Source organism: Anomaloglossus baeobatrachus, chromosome 3 (assembly GCF_048569485.1).
Source record: "Anomaloglossus baeobatrachus isolate aAnoBae1 chromosome 3, aAnoBae1.hap1, whole genome shotgun sequence".
Classification (NCBI taxonomy): domain Eukaryota; kingdom Metazoa; phylum Chordata; class Amphibia; order Anura; family Aromobatidae; genus Anomaloglossus; species Anomaloglossus baeobatrachus.
In genome coordinates, this window is record NC_134355.1 from 249,002,148 (window position 1) to 249,023,088 (window position 20,941).

The following is a 20,941-nucleotide window of genomic DNA, read 5'->3' on the forward strand; positions in this document are numbered from 1 at the left end:
CTGAAAGTGCACACTCCCAGCTGCAATATGAGAGTTTTCACATCCAAATCGGAGAAAGGGTTTAGGAATCATAGCTCTATAATGCATAGCCTCCTTTTTTTCAAGGGACCAAAAGTAATTGGACAAGGGACTCTAAGGGCTGCAATTAACTCTGAAGGCGTCTCCCTCGTTAACCTGTAATCAATGAAGTAGTTAAAAGGTCTGGGGTTGATTACAGGTGTGTGGTTTTGCATTTAGAAGCTTTTGCTGTGACCAGACAACATGCGGTCTAAGGAACTCTCAATTGAGGTGAAGCAGAACATCCTGAGGCTGAAAAAAAAGAAAAAATCCATCAGAGAGATAGCAGACATGCTTGGAGTAGCAAAATCAATAGTCGGGTACATTCTGAGAAAAAAGGAATTGACTGGTGAGCTTGGGAACTCAAAAAGGCCTGGGCGTCCACGGATGACAACAGTGGTGGATGATCGCCGCATACTTTCTTTGGTGAAGAAGAACCCGTTCACAACATCAACTGAAGTCCAGAACACTCTTAGTGAAGTAGGTGTATCTGTCTCTAAGTCAACAGTAAAGAGAAGACACCATGAAAGTAAATACAAACGGTTCACATCTAGATGCAAACCATTCATCAATTCCAAAAATAGACAGGCCAGAGTTAAATTTGCTGAAAAACACCTCATGAAGCCAGCTCAGTTCTGGAAATGTATTCTATGGACAGATGAGACAAAGATCAACCTGTACCAGAATGATGGGAAGAAAAAAGTTTGGAGAAGAAAGGGAACGGCACATGATCCAAGGCACACCACATCCTCTGTAAAACATGGTGGAGGCAACGTGATGGCATGGGCATGCATGGCTTTCAATGGCACTGGGTCACTTGTGTTTATTGATGACATAACAGCAGACAAGAGTAGCCGGATTAATTCTGAAGTGTACCAGGATATACTTTCAGCCCAGATTCAGCCAAATGCCGCAAAGTTGATCGGACGGCACTTCATAGTACAGATGGACAATGACCCCAAGCATACAGCCAAAGCTACCCAGGAGTTCATGAGTAGAGTTGAGCGCGGTTCGTGGTTCTCCAGTTCTAGGCTCGAGTGATTTTTGGGCTGTTCGAGATCGAACTAGAACTCGAGCTTTTTGCTAAAAGCTCGATAGTTCTAGATACGTTCGAGAACGGTTCTAGCAGCAAAAAGCAGGGCTTTTTACAGCTACAGTGAGCAGGAGCCATCGCTGGCAGCCTGCCACAAGCTGGTAACCAAGATAAACATCGGGTATCCAAGCAAAGCGCTTTGGTTAGTAACCCGATGTTTATCTTAGTTACGTGCAGGAAGCCCACACTTTCCCGCTCAGCTCGCTCCACCTCCTCATGCCCGCGGCATGTACACATACATACACATACACACACACACACACACACACACACACATACACCCCCCCCCCCGCTCGGCTTACCTGCGGTGATGAAGTCCCGCCATCCCGACCTCAGCGCTGTCACTGTCCTCCATGGCCGCCGCTTGTCACATCACCTATCGCTTCCGACCCGAGACTGACACTGGCGGTGACGTCACGGACCTCTCGCGATACTTGATGTGAAGGCGCCGGTCATTGACCTCAGTGACAGGGGCTGTCAGTGTGCTGGAGATCAGCGCAGGTAATGTACCTCACTGACAGCAGCACTTGTCACCCCCCTGCAGTGACCTGGGCTGACCCATTGATGTTAGCTCAGGTCACTGCACTGCTCTCCCAGCCAATGGGGAACATCCTGCTCTTCATTGACTGGGACAGTGTGCATCGTCATGGCAACCCCTTGGATTACACCAGACCTGGATTTGTTTTTCAATCTAATAAATTGGTTAAAGAGGGAATGTTTTGGGGAGTGTTTTTTCAAATAAAAATGTGTTTGTCGTGTATTTTTTTTTATTACTGACTGGGTTGGTGATGTCGGGTATCTGATAGACGCCTGACCTCACCAACCCCAGGGCTTGATGCCAGGTGACATTACACATCTGGTATTAACCCCAAATATTACCCCGTTTGCCACCGCACCAGGGCGCGGGATGAGCTGGGGCGAAGCACCAGGATTGGCGCATCTAATGGATGCGCCACTTCTGGGGCGGCTGCGGCCTGCTATTTTTAGGCTGGGGAGATTCCAATAACCATGGACCTCCCTAGTCTGAGAATATCAGGCCCCAGCTGTCTGCTTTACCTTGGCTGGTGATCCAATTTTGGGGGACCCCTACGTGTTTTTTTTTTAAAATTATTTATTTAATTTAAAATAACAGCGTGGGGTGCCCTCAGTTTTGGATTACCAGCCAAGGTGAGGTTGCCAGCTGTGGTCTGCAGGCTGCAGCCGTCTGCTTTACCCTAGCTGGCTACAAAACTAGGGGGAACCCTATGTCATTTTTTTTTCATTTTTTTGGCTAAATACAAAGCTAAGCACCCCTTAGTGCCACATGAAAGGTACCAAAGGGTGTTCCACTTTTTCTCCATTTTTTTCTCCACTTTTTCTCCACTTTTTCTCCACTTTTTCTCCACTTTTTCTCCACTTTTTCTCCACTTTTTCTCCACTTTTTCTCCACTTTTTCTCCACTTTTTCTCCATTTTTTTTCTCCACTTATTCTCCACTTATTCTCCACTTATTCTCCACTTATTCTCCACTTTTTCTCCACTTTTTCTCCACTTTTTCTCCACTTTTTCTCCACTTTTTCTCCACTTTTTCTCCACTTTTTCTCCACTTTTTCTCCACTTTTTCTCCACTTTTTCTCCACTTTTTCTCCACTTTTTCTCCACTTTTTCTCCACTTTTTCTCCACTTTTTTCCACTTTTTCTCCACTTTTTCTCCACTTTTTCTCCACTTTTTCTCCACTTTTTCTCCACTTTTTCTCCACTTTTTCTCCACTTTTTCTCCACTTTTTCTCCACTTTTTCTCCACTTTTTCTCCACTTTTTCTCCACTTTTTCTCCACTTTTTCTCCACTTTTTCTCCACTTTTTCTCCACTTTTTCTCCACTTTTTCTCCACTTTTTCTCCACTTTTTCTCCACTTTTTCTCCACTTTTTCTCCACTTTTTCTCCACTTTTTCTCCACTTTTTCTCCACTTTTTCTCCACTTTTTCTCCACTTTTTCTCCACTTTTTCTCCACTTTTTCTCCACTTTTTCTCCACTTTTTCTCCACTTTTTCTCCACTTTTTCTCCACTTTTTCTCCACTTTTTCTCCACTTTTTCTCCACTTTTTCTCCACTTTTTCTCCACTTTTTCTCCACTTTTTCTCCACTTTTTCTCCACTTTTTCTCCACTTTTTCTCCACTTTTTCTCCACTTTTTCTCCACTTTTTCTCCACTTTTTCTCCACTTTTTCTCCACTTTTTCTCCACTTTTTCTCCACTTTTTCTCCACTTTTTCTCCACTTTTTCTCCACTTTTTCTCCACTTTTTCTCCACTTTTTCTCCACTTTTTCTCCACTTTTTCTCCACTTTTTCTCCACTTTTTCTCCACTTTTTCTCCACTTTTTCTCCACTTTTTCTCCACTTTTTCTCCACTTTTTCTCCACTTTTTCTCCACTTTTTCTCCACTTTTTCTCCACTTTTTCTCCACTTTTTCTCCACTTTTTCTCCACTTTTTCTCCACTTTTTCTCCACTTTTTCTCCACTTTTTCTCCACTTTTTCTCCACTTTTTCTCCACTTTTTCTCCACTTTTTCTCCACTTTTTCTCCACTTTTTCTCCACTTTTTCTCCACTTTTTCTCCACTTTTTCTCCACTTTTTCTCCACTTTTTCTCCACTTTTTCTCCACTTTTTCTCCACTTTTTCTCCACTTTTTCTCCACTTTTTCTCCACTTTTTCTCCACTTTTTCTCCACTTTTTCTCCACTTTTTCTCCACTTTTTCTCCACTTTTTCTCCACTTTTTCTCCACTTTTTCTCCACTTTTTCTCCACTTTTTCTCCACTTTTTCTCCACTTTTTCTCCACTTTTTCTCCACTTTTTCTCCACTTTTTCTCCACTTTTTCTCCACTTTTTCTCCACTTTTTCTCCACTTTTTCTCCACTTTTTCTCCACTTTTTCTCCACTTTTTCTCCACTTTTTCTCCACTTTTTCTCCACTTTTTCTCCACTTTTTCTCCACTTTTTCTCCACTTTTTCTCCACTTTTTCTCCACTTTTTCTCCACTTTTTCTCCACTTTTTCTCCACTTTTTCTCCACTTTTTCTCCACTTTTTCTCCACTTTTTCTCCACTTTTTCTCCACTTTTTCTCCACTTTTTCTCCACTTTTTCTCCACTTTTTCTCCACTTTTTCTCCACTTTTTCTCCACTTTTTCTCCACTTTTTCTCCACTTTTTCTCCACTTTTTCTCCACTTTTTCTCCACTTTTTCTCCACTTTTTCTCCACTTTTTCTCCACTTTTTCTCCACTTTTTCTCCACTTTTTCTCCACTTTTTCTCCACTTTTTCTCCACTTTTTCTCCACTTTTTCTCCACTTTTTCTCCACTTTTTCTCCACTTTTTCTCCACTTTTTCTCCACTTTTTCTCCACTTTTTCTCCACTTTTTCTCCACTTTTTCTCCACTTTTTCTCCACTTTTTCTCCACTTTTTCTCCACTTTTTCTCCACTTTTTCTCCACTTTTTCTCCACTTTTTCTCCACTTTTTCTCCACTTTTTCTCCACTTTTTCTCCACTTTTTCTCCACTTTTTCTCCACTTTTTCTCCACTTTTTCTCCACTTTTTCTCCACTTTTTCTCCACTTTTTCTCCACTTTTTCTCCACTTTTTCTCCACTTTTTCTCCACTTTTTCTCCACTTTTTCTCCACTTTTTCTCCACTTTTTCTCCACTTTTTCTCCACTTTTTCTCCACTTTTTCTCCACTTTTTCTCCTCTTATGCTCCACTTTTTCTCCACTTTTTCTCCTCTTATGCTCCACTTTTTCTCCTCTTAATCTCCACTTTTTCTCCTCTTAATCTCCACTTTTTCTCCTCTTATGCTCCACTTTTTCTCCACTTTTTCTCCTCTTATGCTCCACTTTTTCTCCTCTTATGCTCCACTTTTTCTCCTCTTATGCTCCACTTTTTCTCCACTTTTTCTCTACTTTTTCTATGGTCGGTCTACCCATTAGCTCTGCCATGCATAGTGTAGCTCTACACCTACTGCACATGTTACTTTATGATTGACATCTCTTTCGTACCAGAGCTGTCTAAGTCTACTCTGACCCCATATTTGTCATTACTATATTGTCCTTGTACTGTATTATGACATTTGTATCATGTGTTTCATTTCTTGCTGTGTTGCAATTTTTTTGCTGCATCCCAATTGTACCTCTACATTGTTCGAGTTTATGTTATTGTTCTCTCACTCTTATGTGATACTGATTATTGTCATTTTTCATGATTACATGCAGATAAGTCCAATCTGACGAAGGCTCAGGCCGAAACGTCATTTGTAACTTGTTTTGGACAAAAACATATATGCTTATGAAAAAAAAAATTTCTTAATACGGACCAATAAAGAGTGATTTTGCATTACTATCCGTTGTGACTTACTGACTTAGTCTGGGAGATATAGAGTGCCGAGGTTACTCACTAATTTTATCTATTATTACCTCTGAGCACCTATATACCAGTGAGCAGAGCTTCCTCTACAGTAGTTCTCCTGATTAGGCATGCCCTTACCTCATGAGCAGGGCATTGCAGCTTTGGTAGCAACCATTACGACATGGACTCTGCTGCTGTGGACCCGGGGAGAGTGAGTGCAGATTCATTGCACCCACACTCCTCACATGAAGGGTCCGCACTCCTAGAAAATGGGGGATACGTTCCCTGAGTGTCTCCCCCCCATATTCTAGACGGTCCAGAGTCGTCGTGGGACCCCTTTATTTTTTTTCTTACAATAAATTGGTGAAAGAGGAAATGTTTTGGGGACTGTTTTTTCAAATAAATTTCTTTTGTCGATTTTTTGTTTTTGTTAGTACTGACAGTTTATGATGTTGGGTATCTATCTAATAGACGCCATGACATCACAAACTGCTGGGCTTGATCTCAGGTGACTTTACAGCTAGTATCAACCCGATTTATTACCCCGTTTGCCACTGCACCAGGGCACGGGATGAGCTGGGGTGAAGCGCCAGGATTGGCGCATCTAGTGGATGCGCCACGTCTGGGGTGCCTGCGGCCTGCTATTTTTAGGCTGTGAAGGCCCAATAACTATGGACCTTCCCACCCTGAGAATACCAGACCACAGCTGTCCGCTTTACCTTGGCTGGTGATCCAATTTGGGGGGTCCCCTACTTTTATTGTGTAATTATTAATATTTATAAAATAATTATAAAAAAGAGCCTGAGGGGACCTCCACATTGGATCCCCAACCACGGTAAAGCTGCCAGCTGTGGTTTTCAGGCTACAGCCGTCTGCTTTACCCTAGCTGGCTATCAAAAATGGGGGGACCCAACGTCATTTTTTTTTTTAACTATTTTTTAAATAGAAAAAATTAATCGGCTTCCCTGTATTTTGATTGCCAACCAAGGTAACGGCAGGCAGATGGGGGTGGCAACCCATAGCTGTCTGCTTTATCTGCGCTGAGAATCAAAAATACCGCGGAGCGCTACGTCATTTTTTTAAAGATTTATTTTTACAGCACTGTGATGTCCAGCAATCAAAATACAGGGAAGCCCATTTTATTTTTAGTTATTTAAATAAATAATTAAAAAAAATATGTTAGCTCCCACTGCATTTTTTGTATTGCTAGCTAAGGGTAATCCAAGCAGCTACTGGCTGCTAACCCCCACTGCTTGGTGTTGCCTTCACTGGCAATGGAAAATCCAGGGAAGCATTTTTGTTTTTTTTTTGCCAAAAAGCTACAAAAAAAGGACGTGAGCTTCGCCATATTTTTGTATGCTAGCCAGGTATAGCAGGCAGGTGCTGGAAGAGTTGGATACAGCGCCAGAAGATGGCGCTTCTATGAAAATGCCATTTTCTGAGGTGGCTGCAGACTGCAATTCGCAGCAGTGGGGCCCAGAAAGCTCAGGCCAACCGGTGGTGCGGATTCCAATCCCAGCTGCCTAGTTGTACCTGGCTGGACACAAAAATGGGGCAAAGCCTACGTCATTTGTTTTCTAATTATTTCATGAAATTCATGAAATAATAAAAAAAGGACTTCCCTTTATTTTGGTTCCCAGCCGGGTACAAATAGGCAACTGGGGGTTGGGGACAGCCGTACCTGCCTGCTGTACCTGGCTAGCATACAAAAATATGGCGAAGCCACATAATTTTTTCAGGGGGCAAAAAACTTCTGCATACAGTCCTGGATGGAGTATGCTGAGCCTTGTAGTTCTGCAGCTGCTGTCTGTCTGTATGGAGAAGAGCAGACAGCAGCTGCAGAACTACAAGGCTCAGCATACTCCATCCAGGACTGTATGCAGACGTTTTTTGCCCACCAAAAAAATGACGTGGGCTTCGCCATATTTTTGTATGCTAGCCAGGTACAGCTGGCAGCCACGGGCTGCCTCCAACCCCCAGTTGCCTATTTGTACCCGGCTGGGAACCAAAAATATAGGGAAGCCCGTTTTTTTTAATTATTTTTTAATTATTTCACTTATTTCATGAAATAATTAAAAAACAAATGACGTGGGCTTCGCCCTATTTTTGTGTCCAGCCGGGTACAACTAGGCAGCTGGGGATTGGAATCCGCAGCACAGGTTAGCCCGAGGTTTGTGGGCGCCTCTGCTGCGGATTTCAGTCCGCAGCCGTCCCAGAAAATGGCGCTCTCATAGAAGCGCCATCATCTGGCGCTGTATCCAACTCTTCCAACAGCCCTGGAGCCGGGTGGCTTGTTGGGTAATCATGAGTTAATACTGGCTTTGTTTTACCAGCCAGTATTAAGCCAGAGATTCTTAATGTCAGGCACGTTTGACCCGGCCATTAAGAATCTCCAATAAAGGGTTAAAAAAAGACACCACACAGAGAAAAAATACTTTAATAGAAATAAATACACAGACACATTAGAGACTCCATCTTTATTACCCCTGTCAGCCCTCCACGATCCTGCTCTTCTGTCTTCTTTCTTTCTAGTGTAGTAGTAGTGACGATTGTAGTGAGGGGCATCACTTGGGGCTGGGGAACCTCCATCCTAACTACAATGCTCACTACAATCGGGAAGCAGCGTGCAGCCTTCACTCCGTGAGTGATCACTGCTGGCTGCTAGCGGTAACGCTGACAGACGCGTTACCATAGCAACGGTGCTCCCGGAGCCGCGGTTAGCGGTGACGTCACCGCTAACTGCGTTGCTATGGCAACGGTGATCTCCGTTAATGACCGGCTGTGTCAGCCGGTCCCTAACGGAACGGGGAGTCGACCGTGTGCTAGAGCATGTCGCCGGTACACGGCGATACACATATGTGCACCGTGTACCGGAGAGATGCACTCGCAGGTCCTACATGACGTGTCATAGTCATGTGACCAGTCTGTAGCCAATGAGATAATAGCCACGTGACTGGTCACATGGCTATTTTGACGTCACGATAGGTCCTGCTTCTCTGCTGGCAGTGCAGGTCACCGGGAGGATTCAGCGATCATCGGATGGAATAGCGGCAGGAGACAGAGTGCAGAAGGGATCGCGAGGACCGGTAAGTGTTATGGCAATGTTTATTAACTGTTTGTGTACATTTATAATGCATTTTTATGTGTTTGTGATTGCCTCCCATTATAGCCTATACGTTCGAGTTCGGTTCGTCGAACGTTCGACGAACCGAACTCGAACGGGACCCCCGTTCGGCGAACCGGCCTCGAGCCGAACCGGGACCGGTTCGCTCATCTCTATTCATGAGTGCAAAAAAGTGGAACATTCTGCAATGGCCAAGTCAATCACCAGATCTTAACCCAATTGAGCATGCATTTCACTTGCTCAAATCCAGACTTAAGACGGAGAGACCCACAAACAAGCAAGACCTTAAGGCTGTGGCTGTAAAGGCCTGGCAAAGCATTAAGAAGGAGGAAACCCAGCGTTTGGTGATGTCCATGGGTTCCAGACTTAAGGCAGTGATTGCCTCCAAAGGATTCGCAACAAAATATTTAAAATAAAAATATTTTGTTTGGGTTTGGTTTATTTGTCCAATTACTTTTGACCTCCTAAAATGTGGAGTGTTTGTAAAGAAATGTGCACAATTCCTACAATTTCTATCAGATATTTTTGTGCAAACCTTCAAATTAAACGTTACAATCTGCACTTGAATTCTGTTGTAGAGCTTTCATTTCAAATCCAATGTGGTGGCATGCAGAGCCCAACTCGCGAAAATTGTGTCACTGTCCAAATATTTCTGGACCTAACTGTAGTCCCTGAGAGCTGGACTCCCATACACTGTCTGCCTTTACTCTACATGTATTACAGAGGGGACCTTATAGTACATAGTCCCTGGGAGCTGGACTCCCATACACTGTCTGCCTTTACTCTGCACATGTATTACAGAGGGGACCTTATAGTACATAGTCCCTGAGAGATGAACTCCCACACACTGTCTGCCATTACTCTGCACATCTATTACTGAGAAGGACCTTATAGTACATAGTCCCTGAGAGCTGAACTCCCACACACTGTCTGCCATTATTCTGTACATGTATTACAGAGGGGACCTTATAGTACATAGTCCCTGGGAGCTGGACTCCCATACACTGTCTGCCTTTACTCTGCACATGTATTACAGAGGGGACCTTATAGTACATAGTCCCTGAGAGCTGAACTCCCACACACTGTCTGCCATTACTCTGTACATGTATTACAGAGGGGACCTTATAGTACATAGTCCCTGAGAGCTGGACTCCCATACACTGTCTGCCTTTATTTTACATGTATTACAGAGCGGACCTTATAGTACATAGTCCCTGGGAGCTGGACTCCCATACACTGTCTGCCATTACTCTGCACATGTATTACAGAGGGGACCTTATAGTACATAGTCCCTGAGAGATGAACTCCCACACACTGTCTGCCATTACTCTGCACATCTATTACTGAGAAGGACCTTATAGTACATAGTCCCTGAGAGCTGGACTCCCACACACTGTCTGCCTTTACTCTGTACATGAATTACAGAGGGGACCTTATAGTACATAGTCCCTGAGAGCTGGACTCCCACACACTGTCTGCCATTATTCTGCACATGTATTACAGAGGGGACCTTATAGTACATAGTCCCTGAGAGCTGAACTCCCACACACTGTCTGCCTTTACTCTGCACATGTATTACTGAGAAGGACCTTATAGTACATAGTCCCTAAAAGCTGAACTCCCACACACTGTCTGCCATTATTCTGCACATCTATTATTGAGAAGGACCTTATAGTACATAGTCCCTGAGAGCTGGACTCCCACACACTGTCTGCCATTACTCTGCACATGTATTACAGAGGGGACCTTATAGTACATAGTCCCTGAGAGCTGGACTCCCACACAGTGTCTGCCATTACTCTGCAGATGTATTACAGAGGGGACCTTATAGTACATAGTCCCTGAGAGCTGGACTCCCACACACTGTCTGCAATTACTCTGTACATGTATTACAGAGGGGAATTATAGTACATAGTCCCTGAGAGCTGAGCTAACTGTACACACAGAACTTCTGCATTGTGAACAGGGTGTGTGTGTGTGGGGGGGGGCGTTCCAGATTGATGTCCATTCGGCGGTCTCTTATCGCAGGGCTAGAATACAGTGGCAAAGTCTTCTATATGCAAAGTCTTCTTCATGCCCTATGTGCGCTGGGCCTTACCTCTGGCTGATTGTGTTAGATAGTCAGGACAAGGACACACAAATGGATGTAGGATGGGAAGCAAGCATTGGAAATACTGCAGTAATTAATATGGCCACATCAGGGTTTGTTCTCCTGTGGGGACTTTATTAATTTATCTTTTTCTTTCTTGAATGCATGTATTCAGGTTTAAAACAAATTCTGTAATTTTGCTTCATTAAGAATTTTGCTCCGTTTGCCTTCTATAGCCTCTTGCAATGAGTTCATAGAATAGTTCAGTGAGACCCAAAAAAATGATTTTAGCCCCAAATAAATTAAAAAAAAAAATAATTTTTCTAACTGATTTAGGCTTTGTGCCCACATGGTGTTTTTTTTTTTTTTAACTTTTTCTTTGTGTCTTTAAGCACAATATTGGTAGAAAGCATTAACAATATAATGTTAATGTCTTGATTTTTGTCACTTTTATAAAAGAATAGGACACTTTTGAGCCTTTTTTTTGGTTAATGTAAGTATTTTTGTCTAGAAAAGTCTTTTGGTTGGGCTTGACACCCTTGATGTATCACAGTAATGCCTGACTGCAGGAGGAGTGAAATCTGTCAGCGAGCTCTGCTGACCACACAGCCTATGACCCTCTTCTGAATGATCTGCGTTGTTGACTAATGACCAGGTGAAGAATTTGCTTTTCTCATAATTCCTAAGATCATTCTGGACACAAGAGACAAGGTTTGTCATCTGCTGATGTATGTAAAGCGCTGTGGAATTAATAGCGGTATATAAATTAATAAATATTATTATTATCCCTGCCTTCATTGTCACCTCACTGGTGTATTTTATCACAGCCTCGGCGCTTCGCTGTGTTGTTTCCATAGCTCCAATTCCTTTGGAAGTTCCAAAAATCCCATGTGACTGTTACCGCACACTTGGCCACTTGTGTCCGCACATACGGTGAGATATTCTCACCTTGGCCATGAGTGCTGAATTCATAATGACTCTACAAGAAATGGGCTGACATTTTTATTGAAGCTCTATTACAAAAATGCTTTAAGACAAAAAAATTTCATTTAGTCAACTTAAAATTCAGCAAACTGACTGAGTGTCTTCCCATCTACTTCTTTTCCCTATATCTCCACCTCTTTTTTTGATTGACAGATCTGGCTCTTTAGAGCCAAAGAAGGGCAGGTAAAGATGACATTCCAGCAGAGAAGGTGCACTTGCATGTTTGGCCCGCCATGATGCTCCGAATACTAGTACTTGATTTGAGCATTCTTTCTGTGCCCATATACTTCCTTTAATACTAGTTTCTCATTGTGAACGGGCCTGTATTTATTGAAGTTGTGATGTCTTTTTGTAATGTATATTCATTTTCTTTTGTAGCTTGCTTGAATTTCCTGAAACTCTGCAAGATAAAATACTACAACTACTGTCTCATCCACAATGTGCAAGTAAGTATTTCTATTAATGACTTTGTATGTATTGTGAAGATTTACTGAGGTCCATTTATTAACACTGGCAAACGGCAGAGCTAGGCCCCTTGGATATAATTGGGGTGTAGTATGTACCATGTTATCGAAGATGGCTACTGAACTACACCAGATTGTAGTCACTCTAGGCCACTACGATTTTCTACTTTGAACTTGACAGGCTTGTGACAAAGAAGTGACTGATCCTTTATATAAGGATCAATTCATAAATGATTTGTCAAGAAAAGTAATGCAAGTCTTAGAAAGCAGAATCGGTGGGAATGGTCTATGTAAGATTAAGAATGCTCTATTGACTTATAGTTCCTAATTCATTTTACTTTAGAATTCGTACATAAAGAGCTTTGAAAAGTCACAAATTTTTGGTGCCATTCGAAGCTGTACTAAAATATAGCAACTTTTGGCATCTTACATCAGTTCCAACAAAGTGGGTGGAGCTGGGGCAGGACGGCGGCGTGGTACCCGCCAACTGGATTGAAGTTTATATATGTGGCCGAGGCTCACACCGAAGTGCGGGTCATTTCTCTGACGCTACTAATTCATGAAGAGACGTGGGCTAGGAGGGTTTTATTCCAGATCACCTCTTCATCAAGGAACGGTGTTTGAATGCTTTTTAAAGGGCTGTTCGCTATTTAGATTATGATTTGCTAAGAGGATAGTAGTACGTAGCCGATTAATGGGTGTCAACACTCAGAGCCCCCAACCCATCAGCTGTTTGCTGCTTTGGTGGTATCAAGATATGTATAGAGCCGGATCAGCCCTTACATTATGTAGTGGATACTGCATCCTAGGTCCTATTCACTTTGCTTAAAGGGAACCTGTCATCAGAAATTTAGCTTGAAACCTAAGTTTCCCCCTCTGCAGCTCCTGGGCTGCATTCTAGCAAAGGTTCCTGTACTTTTTGTGGCCCCTTTTAAACCAAATTAAATACTTTATAAACTTGTACCTTTTGCTATGTAAATTTTGTAAATCGTCCATGGGGGCGGGCTCTCTGCTGACCGTTGCTGTTCCTCCAGCACATTGACGCCATCCCCCCATGCTCCATTTCATCCATCAGGACGCCGCCCACTGCGCCCGAGGTGTCGCCCACGCCAGGATTGCTGGTGACGTGTGTCACAAGCACGAGATTATGGGCGGCGCTGTGATTGCATCGCAAGTGCCCGCCCATAATCTCGTGGACGCGCTTTCCCCCACTGCCTCCAGCGTTCTGCGCAAGCGCTCGCCGGCCAAATGACCCGACGTCACCTCCTTCCCATCTTACCCTGCAGCAGGGCAAGATGGGAAAGAGGGGACGTCGGGTCATCTGACCAGAAAGCGCTTGCGCCGAATGCTGGAGGAAGAGGGGAAAGTGCAGTCACGAGGTTATGGGCGGCACTTGCTGATGACACTCACAGCGCCGCCCATAACCTCGTGCCTGTGCAAAACGTCACCAGGGGTCACACGTGCACACAGTGTAAAGTCGCACAGCGCATTCGCGGGACCACGGGCGCCCAGGGGCGGCGTCCTGAGATATGAAATTCAGCGTTGGGGGCGGCGTAAATCTGCTGGAGGAACAGCAACGGTCAGCAGAGAAGCCCGTCCCCATGGACGATTTACAAAATTTACATAGCAAAAAGTACAAGTTTATAAAGTATTTAATTTGGTTTAAAAGGGGCCACAAAAAGTACAGGAACCTTGCTAGAATGCAGCCCAGGAGCTGCAGAGGGGGAAAGTTTTAGGTTTCAAGCTAAATTTCTGATGACAGACAGGTTCCCTTTAAGAACTTGGCCAGGTTTTTACCTGCAAATACTAATGCAAAATACTGATCTGATCTTCATCTTGTATGTAGAAAACCAGTTTCTATTTTATGGCATGGTCGACCAGTCACATTTGGGGTTATGGAAGACTATATTATGAAACAAAAACTGCTTTTCTTTGTCGCTCCTAATTGGGAGACCCAGACAATTGGGTGTATAGCTAGTGCCTCCGGAGGCCACACAAAGTATTACACTTAAAAGTGTAAGGCCCCTCCCCTTCTGGCTATACACCCCCCCCGTGGGATCACGGGCTCCTCAGTTTTATGCTTTGTGCGAAGGAGGTCAGACATGCACGCATAGCTCCACTGTTTAGTCAGCAGCAGCTGCTGACTATGTCGGATGGAAGAAAAGAGGGCCCATACGGGGGCCCCCAGCATGCTCCCTTCTCACCCCACTTGCGGTCGGCGGTGTTTGTTAAGGTTGAGGTACCCATTGCGGGTACGGTGGCTGGAGCCCACATGCTGATTCCTTCCCCATCCCCATTAGGGCTCTGGGTGAAGTGGGACTTGACCGGTCTCCGGGCACTGAGACCGTGCTCCATCCACAGCCCCTGGAGGATCTGCTGGATACGGAGCGGAGTTTCCTCAGGGACAGGACCCTGCTTCATTAAGGTACTCCGTGTCCCCGTGCTTACCGCACGCACACTGCAGCATTGCTGGGTGTGTTAGTGCGCCGGGGTAAACAGCGCTGCTGCGCTTGTGCCGTTACTCACTACAGCTCTGCTGAGTGAGGAGACTTAGTACGATCGGCCGATCCGGCCGCTGGGGTCAGTGTTTACTGCGTCGCGGCTGGGATTTGTGGTGCGCCGGGGACTTCCGCGCTGGCCGTGCATATATGACGGCCGCGCTAGATTACTACAGTCCCCGGCTTTTGCGGCCTAGTTCGTATCGTTCCCGCCCCCAGACCTGCCAGTCAGGAGGAGGGCGGGACGCTGTACAGACCAGCAGTGCTAAGAGCTGGAGTCTGTTTTACATACTCCAGCCCTCACACTAGGCACAGTGGGACGCAGTTTCCCGCACTTTTGTTTGTGGCACGCCCACGGTCCGCCCCTCTTCACAGGACGCCGGCAGCCATTCCTGCCTGCACGCTGAGCTGCAGAGGGGAGGCTGGGAGACCCAGACAAGGGATTCTACGACCTCACACCCGCTTTTCAGCGGGCGGTAAGCAGCCCTCAAGGGCTCTCCCCCACTTGTGCCATAGTGTACTTTGTATTTTGTGCTGGCAATACTTTACACTGTACGGTCGCTGGTGATTTTCTGCTATATACCCTCCTTAGATTTAAGGAGACAACAGCATGTCGTCCGCAAAAAGCAAAAGTGCCAAGGCACGGACTTTATATGCTGCCTGTACCGCATGTGGGGCTGCTCTACCGGCAGGTTCCACTGGCCCCCATTGTGTGCAGTGCTCGGCCCCTGTGGCAATTGCTCAGCCGGGGCCTCTGCTAGAGGTGACCCAGGGAGAACCACCTGTGAATGCTGTCCAGGTGACAGGGACGGAGTTTGCAGCTTTTGCTGACAGATTGTCTATGACTATGTCTAAAATTCTTGAAACATTGCAGTCTAGACCAGTAACTCAGACCATGGGCACTCAGCTGGAACACTTCCTAGCTCCGGGGGTGTCACATGCACCCCAGGGTGACGGCTCTGACTCGGACGACAGTCCCAGACAACCTAAGCGGGCTCGCTATGAGCGACCCTCAACTTCATCACACTGGTCAGGGTCCCAGCGGGACGACTCTCTGTGTGATGAGGCGGATGTAACTGATCAGGATTCTGATACTGGGGCCGCTCTCAATCTAGATACCCCGGATGGTGACGCCATAGTGAATGATCTTATAGCGTCCATCAATAAGATGTTAGATATTTCTCCACAAGCTCCTCCTGCGGAGGAGGCAGCTTCACAGCAGGAGAAATTCCATTTCAGGTATCCCAAGCGTAAATTAAGCACTTTTCTGGACCACTCTGACTTTAGAGACGCAATCCAGAAACACCACGCTTATCCAGATAAGCGTTTCTCCAAACGGCTTAAAGATACGCGCTATCCTTTTCCCCCTGACGTGGTCAAGGGCTGGACACAGTGTCCCAAGGTGGACCCTCCAATCTCCAGGCTTGCAGCCAGATCTCTAGTTGCAGTGGAAGATGGGGCGGCACTTAAAGATGCCACTGACAGACAGATGGAGCTCTGGTTAAAATCCATCTATGAAGCTATTGGAGCGTCGTTAGCGCCAGCATTCGCAGCCGTATGGGCACTCCAAGCTATTTCAGCTGGCCTTACACAGGTCGACACGGTCACACGTACATCTGCTCCGCAGGTGGCACCATTGACCTCTCAAATGTCTGCATTCGCGTCTTACGCGATTAATGCTGTCCTAGACTCTACGAGCCGTACGGCGGTGGCGTCAGCCAACTCCGTGGTTTTACGCAGAGCCCTGTGGTTGAGAGAATGGAAGGCAGATTCTTCTTCCAAGAAGTGCTTAACCAGTTTGCCTTTTTCTCGTGACCGATTGTTTGGTGAGCGTTTGGATGAAATCATTAAACACTCCAAGGGTAAGGATTCAGCCTTACCGCAACCCAGACAAAACAAACCCCAACAGAGGAGGGGACAGTCTGGTTTTCGGTCCTTTCGAGGCTCAGGCAGGTCCCAATTCTACTCGTCCAAAAGGACTCAAAAGGATCAGAGGAGCTCAGATTCTTGGCGGACTCAATCACGCCCAAAAAAGCCAGCCGGAAGAACCGTTACCAAGACGGCTTCCTCATGACTTTCAGTCTCCTCTCTCCGCATCCTCGGTCGGTGGCAGGCTCTCCCGCTTTGGCGACATTTGGCTGTCACAGGTCAAAGACCGTTGGGTGAGAGACATTCTGTCTCACGGGTACAGGATAGAGTTCAGCTCTCGTCCTCCAACTCGTTTCTTCAGAACTTCTCCACCGCCCGACCGAGCCGATGCTCTGCTGCAAGCGGTGTCCGCTCTAAAGGCGGAAGGAGTGGTGACTTCCGTTCCTCTTCAGGAACAAGGCCACGGTTTTTACTCCAATTTGTTTGTGGTGCCAAAGAAGGACGGGTCGTTCCGTCCCGTCCTGGATCTAAAGCTGCTCAACAAACACGTAAAAACCAGGAGGTTCCGGATGGAATCTCTCCGCTCCGTCATAGCCTCAATGTCTCAAGGAGATTTCCTAGCATCAATAGACATCAAGGATGCTTATCTCCACGTGCCGATTGCACCAGAGCATCAGCGTTTTCTACGCTTCGTTATAGGAAGCGAACACCTGCAGTTCGTAGCTCTACCTTTCGGGCTGGCGACAGCCCCTCGGGTCTTCACCAAGGTCATGGCAGCAGTAGTAGCAGTCCTGCACTCGCAAGGTCACTCTGTGATCCCGTATTTAGACGATCTACTTATCAAGGCACCCTCTCAAGAGGCATGCCAACACAGCCTGAACGTGGCACTGAAGACTCTCCAGAGTTTCGGGTGGATCATCAACTTTTCAAAGTCAAATCTAACCCCGACCCAATCACTAATATATCTTGGCATGGAGTTTCATACTCTCTCAGCGATAGTGAAACTTCCACTGGACAAACAGTGCTCGCTACAGACAGGGGTGCAATCTCTCCTGCAGGGCCAGTCGCACCCCTTGAGGCGCCTCATGCACTTCCTAGGGAAGATGGTAGCAGCAATGGAAGCAGTTACTTTTGCGCAGTTTCATCTGCGTCCATTACAATGGGACATTCTCCGCCAATGGGACGGGAAGTCGACGTCCCTCGACAGGGAGGTCTCCCTCTCTCAGGCAGCCAAGGAATCTCTCCGGTGGTGGCTTCTTCCCACCTCATTGTCAAAAGGAAAGTCGTTCCTACCCCCATCCTGGGCGGTGGTCACGACAGATGCGAGTCTATCAGGGTGGGGAGCAGTGTTTCTCCACCACACAGGGCTCAAGGTACGTGGACTCGGAAAGAGTCCACCCTTCAGATCAATGTTCTGGAAATCAGAGCAGTCTATCTTGCCCTACAAGCCTTCCAACAGTGGCTGGAAGGCAAGCAGATCCGAATTCAGTCGGACAACTCCACAGCGGTGGCATACATCAACCACCAAGGGGGAACACGCAGTCGGCAAGCCTTCCAGGAAGTCCGGCGGATTCTGATGTGGGTGGAAGACACGGCATCCACCATATCCGCAGTCCACATCCCAGGCGTAGAAAACTGGGAAGCAGACTTTCTCAGTCGCCAGGGCATGGACGCAGGGGAATGGTCCCTTCACCCGGACGTGTTTCAGGAGATCTGTCGCCGCTGGGGGATGCCGGACGTCGACCTGATGGCGTCACGGCACAACAACAAGGTCCCGGTTTTCATGGCACGGTCTCACGATCACCGAGCTCTGGCGGCAGACGCCTTAGTTCAAGATTGGTCGCAGTTCCGGCTACCGTATGTGTTCCCACCTCTGGCATTGTTGCCCAGAGTGCTCCGCAAAATCAGGTCCGACTGCCGCCGCGCCATTCTCGTCGCTCCAGACTGGCCAAGGAGGTCGTGGTACCCGGATCTGTGGCACCTCACGGTAGGCCATCCGTGGGCACTACCAGACCGTCCAGACTTGCTGTCTCAAGGGCCGTTTTTCCATCTGAATTCTGCGGCCCTGAACCTGACTGTGTGGCCATTGAGTCCTGGATCCTAGCGGCCTCAGGTTTATCTCATGAAGTGGTTGCCACCATGAGACAGGCTAGGAAGCCATCCTCCGCCAAGATCTACCACAGGACGTGGAGGATATTCCTATCTTGGTGCTCTGCTCAGGGAGTTTCTCCCTGGCCTTTTGCATTGCCTACTTTTCTTTCCTTCCTGCAGTCTGGGTTGGAAAAGGGTTTGTCGCTTGGCTCCCTTAAAGGTCAAGTCTCCGCGCTATCCGTATTTTTTCAGAAACGCCTGGCGCGACTTCCTCAGGTACGCACGTTCCTGCAAGGGGTTTGTCATATCGTCCCCCCTTACAAGCGGCCGTTGGAGCCCTGGGACCTGAACAAGGTTCTAATTGCTCTCCAGAAGCCGCCTTTCGAGCCTATGAAGGAGGTTTCCCTTTCTCGTCTTTCACAGAAAGTGGCCTTTCTAGTGGCGGTCACGTCTCTTCGGAGAGTGTCCGAGCTGGCGGCGTTATCATGCAGATCTCCATTCCTGGTGTTTCACCAGGACAAGGTAGTTCTGCGTCCAATTCCAGAATTTCTTCCCAAGGTGGTATCTTCCTTTCATCTCAATCAAGATATCACTTTACCGTCTTTGTGTCCGCATCCAGTTCACCAATTTGAAAAGGGTTTGCATTTATTGGATCTGGTGAGAGCACTCAGGATCTACATTTCCCGCACGGCGTCTCTGCGCCGCTCGGATGCACTCTTTGTCCTTGTCGCTGGTCAGCGTAAAGGGTCGCAAGCTTCCAAATCCACCCTTGCGCGGTGGATCAAGGAACCAATTCTTCACACCTACCGTTCGGCTGGGCTTCCGATTCCATCAGGGCTGAAGGCCCATTCTACCAGAGCCGTGGGTGCGTCCTGGGCATTACGGCACCAGGCTACGGCTCAGCAGGTGTGCCAGGCGGCTACCTGGTCGAGTCTGCACACTTTTACCAAGCATTATCAGGTGCATACCTACGCTTCGGCGGATGCCGGCCTAGGTAGACAAGTCCTTCAGGCGGCGGTGGCTCACCTGTAGGAAAGGGCTGTTTGACGGCCCTATCACGAGGTATTCTTTTACCCACCCAGGGACTGCTTTTGGACGTCCCAATTGTCTGGGTCTCCCAATTAGGAGCGACAAAGAAGAAGGGAATTTTGTTTACTTACCGTAAATTCCTTTTCTTCTAGCTCCAATTGGGAGACCCAGCACCCGCCCTGTTTTCTTAGGAAGTTTGTATTTTTCGGGTGCACATGTTGTTCATGTTGAACAGTTCAGTTCTCCGAGGCTGTTTCTCGGGTTGAATTTGTATTTAAAACAGTTATTGGCTTTCCTCCTTCTTGCTTTTGCACTAAAACTGAGGAGCCCGTGATCCCACGGGGGGGTGTATAGCCAGAAGGGGAGGGGCCTTACACTTTTAAGTGTAGTACTTTGTGCGGCCTCCGGAGGCAGTAGCTATACACCCAATTGTCTGGGTCTCCCAATTGGAGCTAGAAGAAAAGGAATTTACGGTAAGTAAACAAAATTCCCTTCTTCTAGATTCAAATTGCGGATTTAATCTGTAGTTTGCATTAGTATTAGTAAGCAAAAATAAGAATAAGATCTTCCATCCACTGCTGATCTTTAAAATGTTGTGTGAAAACTGCAGTGTGTGCCTGAGGCTTTCACTCCTATGTCATTGATAGTGCATGGTGATAATAGAGAAAGTGCTGGTAATGTTGGTTTTATCTGGGCTAGAATTGCCCGGTGTCATTGGGTTTTGGCTATACTAACGTATGATATTCAATCTGATGTCTTTTCGCCATAGAGAGATTTTATCATACAAACTGGTGACCCTTTGGGGACAGGCAGAGGAGGCGAGTCCATCTTTAGGTATGTATTTCATTTATAATTCTATACATATATGTGATTTATTTTACTAAATTACAGAATCACATTGGAAATGTTCAGCTGAGATGCAAAAAAGGGTTTCTCAGAAGAATTTGTTTCATCTCTTCTCTTCAATTGTTCTTTTTATATAGTCTGAATAGCTTTTCTCTACTCTTAGCTTGTGTACAATGGGTCACAATTTATTATTTCTTTGTCGCTCCATTGGGAGACCCAGACAATTGGGGTGTATAGGCTATGCCTCCGGAGGCCGCACAAAGTATTACACTAAAAGTGTAAAGCCCCTCCCCTTCTGCCTATACACCCCCCGTGCTCCCACGGGCTCCTCAGTTTTTATGCTTTGTGCGAAGGAGGCAGACATGCACGCACAGCTCCACAGATTGGTCAGCAGCAGCTGCTGACTATGTCGGATGGAAGAAAAGTGG

The 20,941-nt window shown here is 46.4% G+C and overlaps 1 protein-coding gene across 2 annotated transcripts in view; it reads left to right on the forward strand.

Annotated features, from left to right (window-relative positions):
* The window catches only part of PPIL4 (peptidylprolyl isomerase like 4), a 159,921-nt gene that overhangs the window by 28,270 nt on the left and 110,710 nt on the right, over nt 1–20,941 (forward strand). For both annotated transcript variants that reach the window (XM_075338233.1, XM_075338234.1), the window contains exons 2-3: nt 12,095–12,162; nt 20,437–20,501. In XM_075338233.1, the coding sequence (XP_075194348.1) occupies nt 12,095–12,162; nt 20,437–20,501 (133 nt within the window). The remainder of the gene's footprint in view (nt 1–12,094; nt 12,163–20,436; nt 20,502–20,941) is intronic.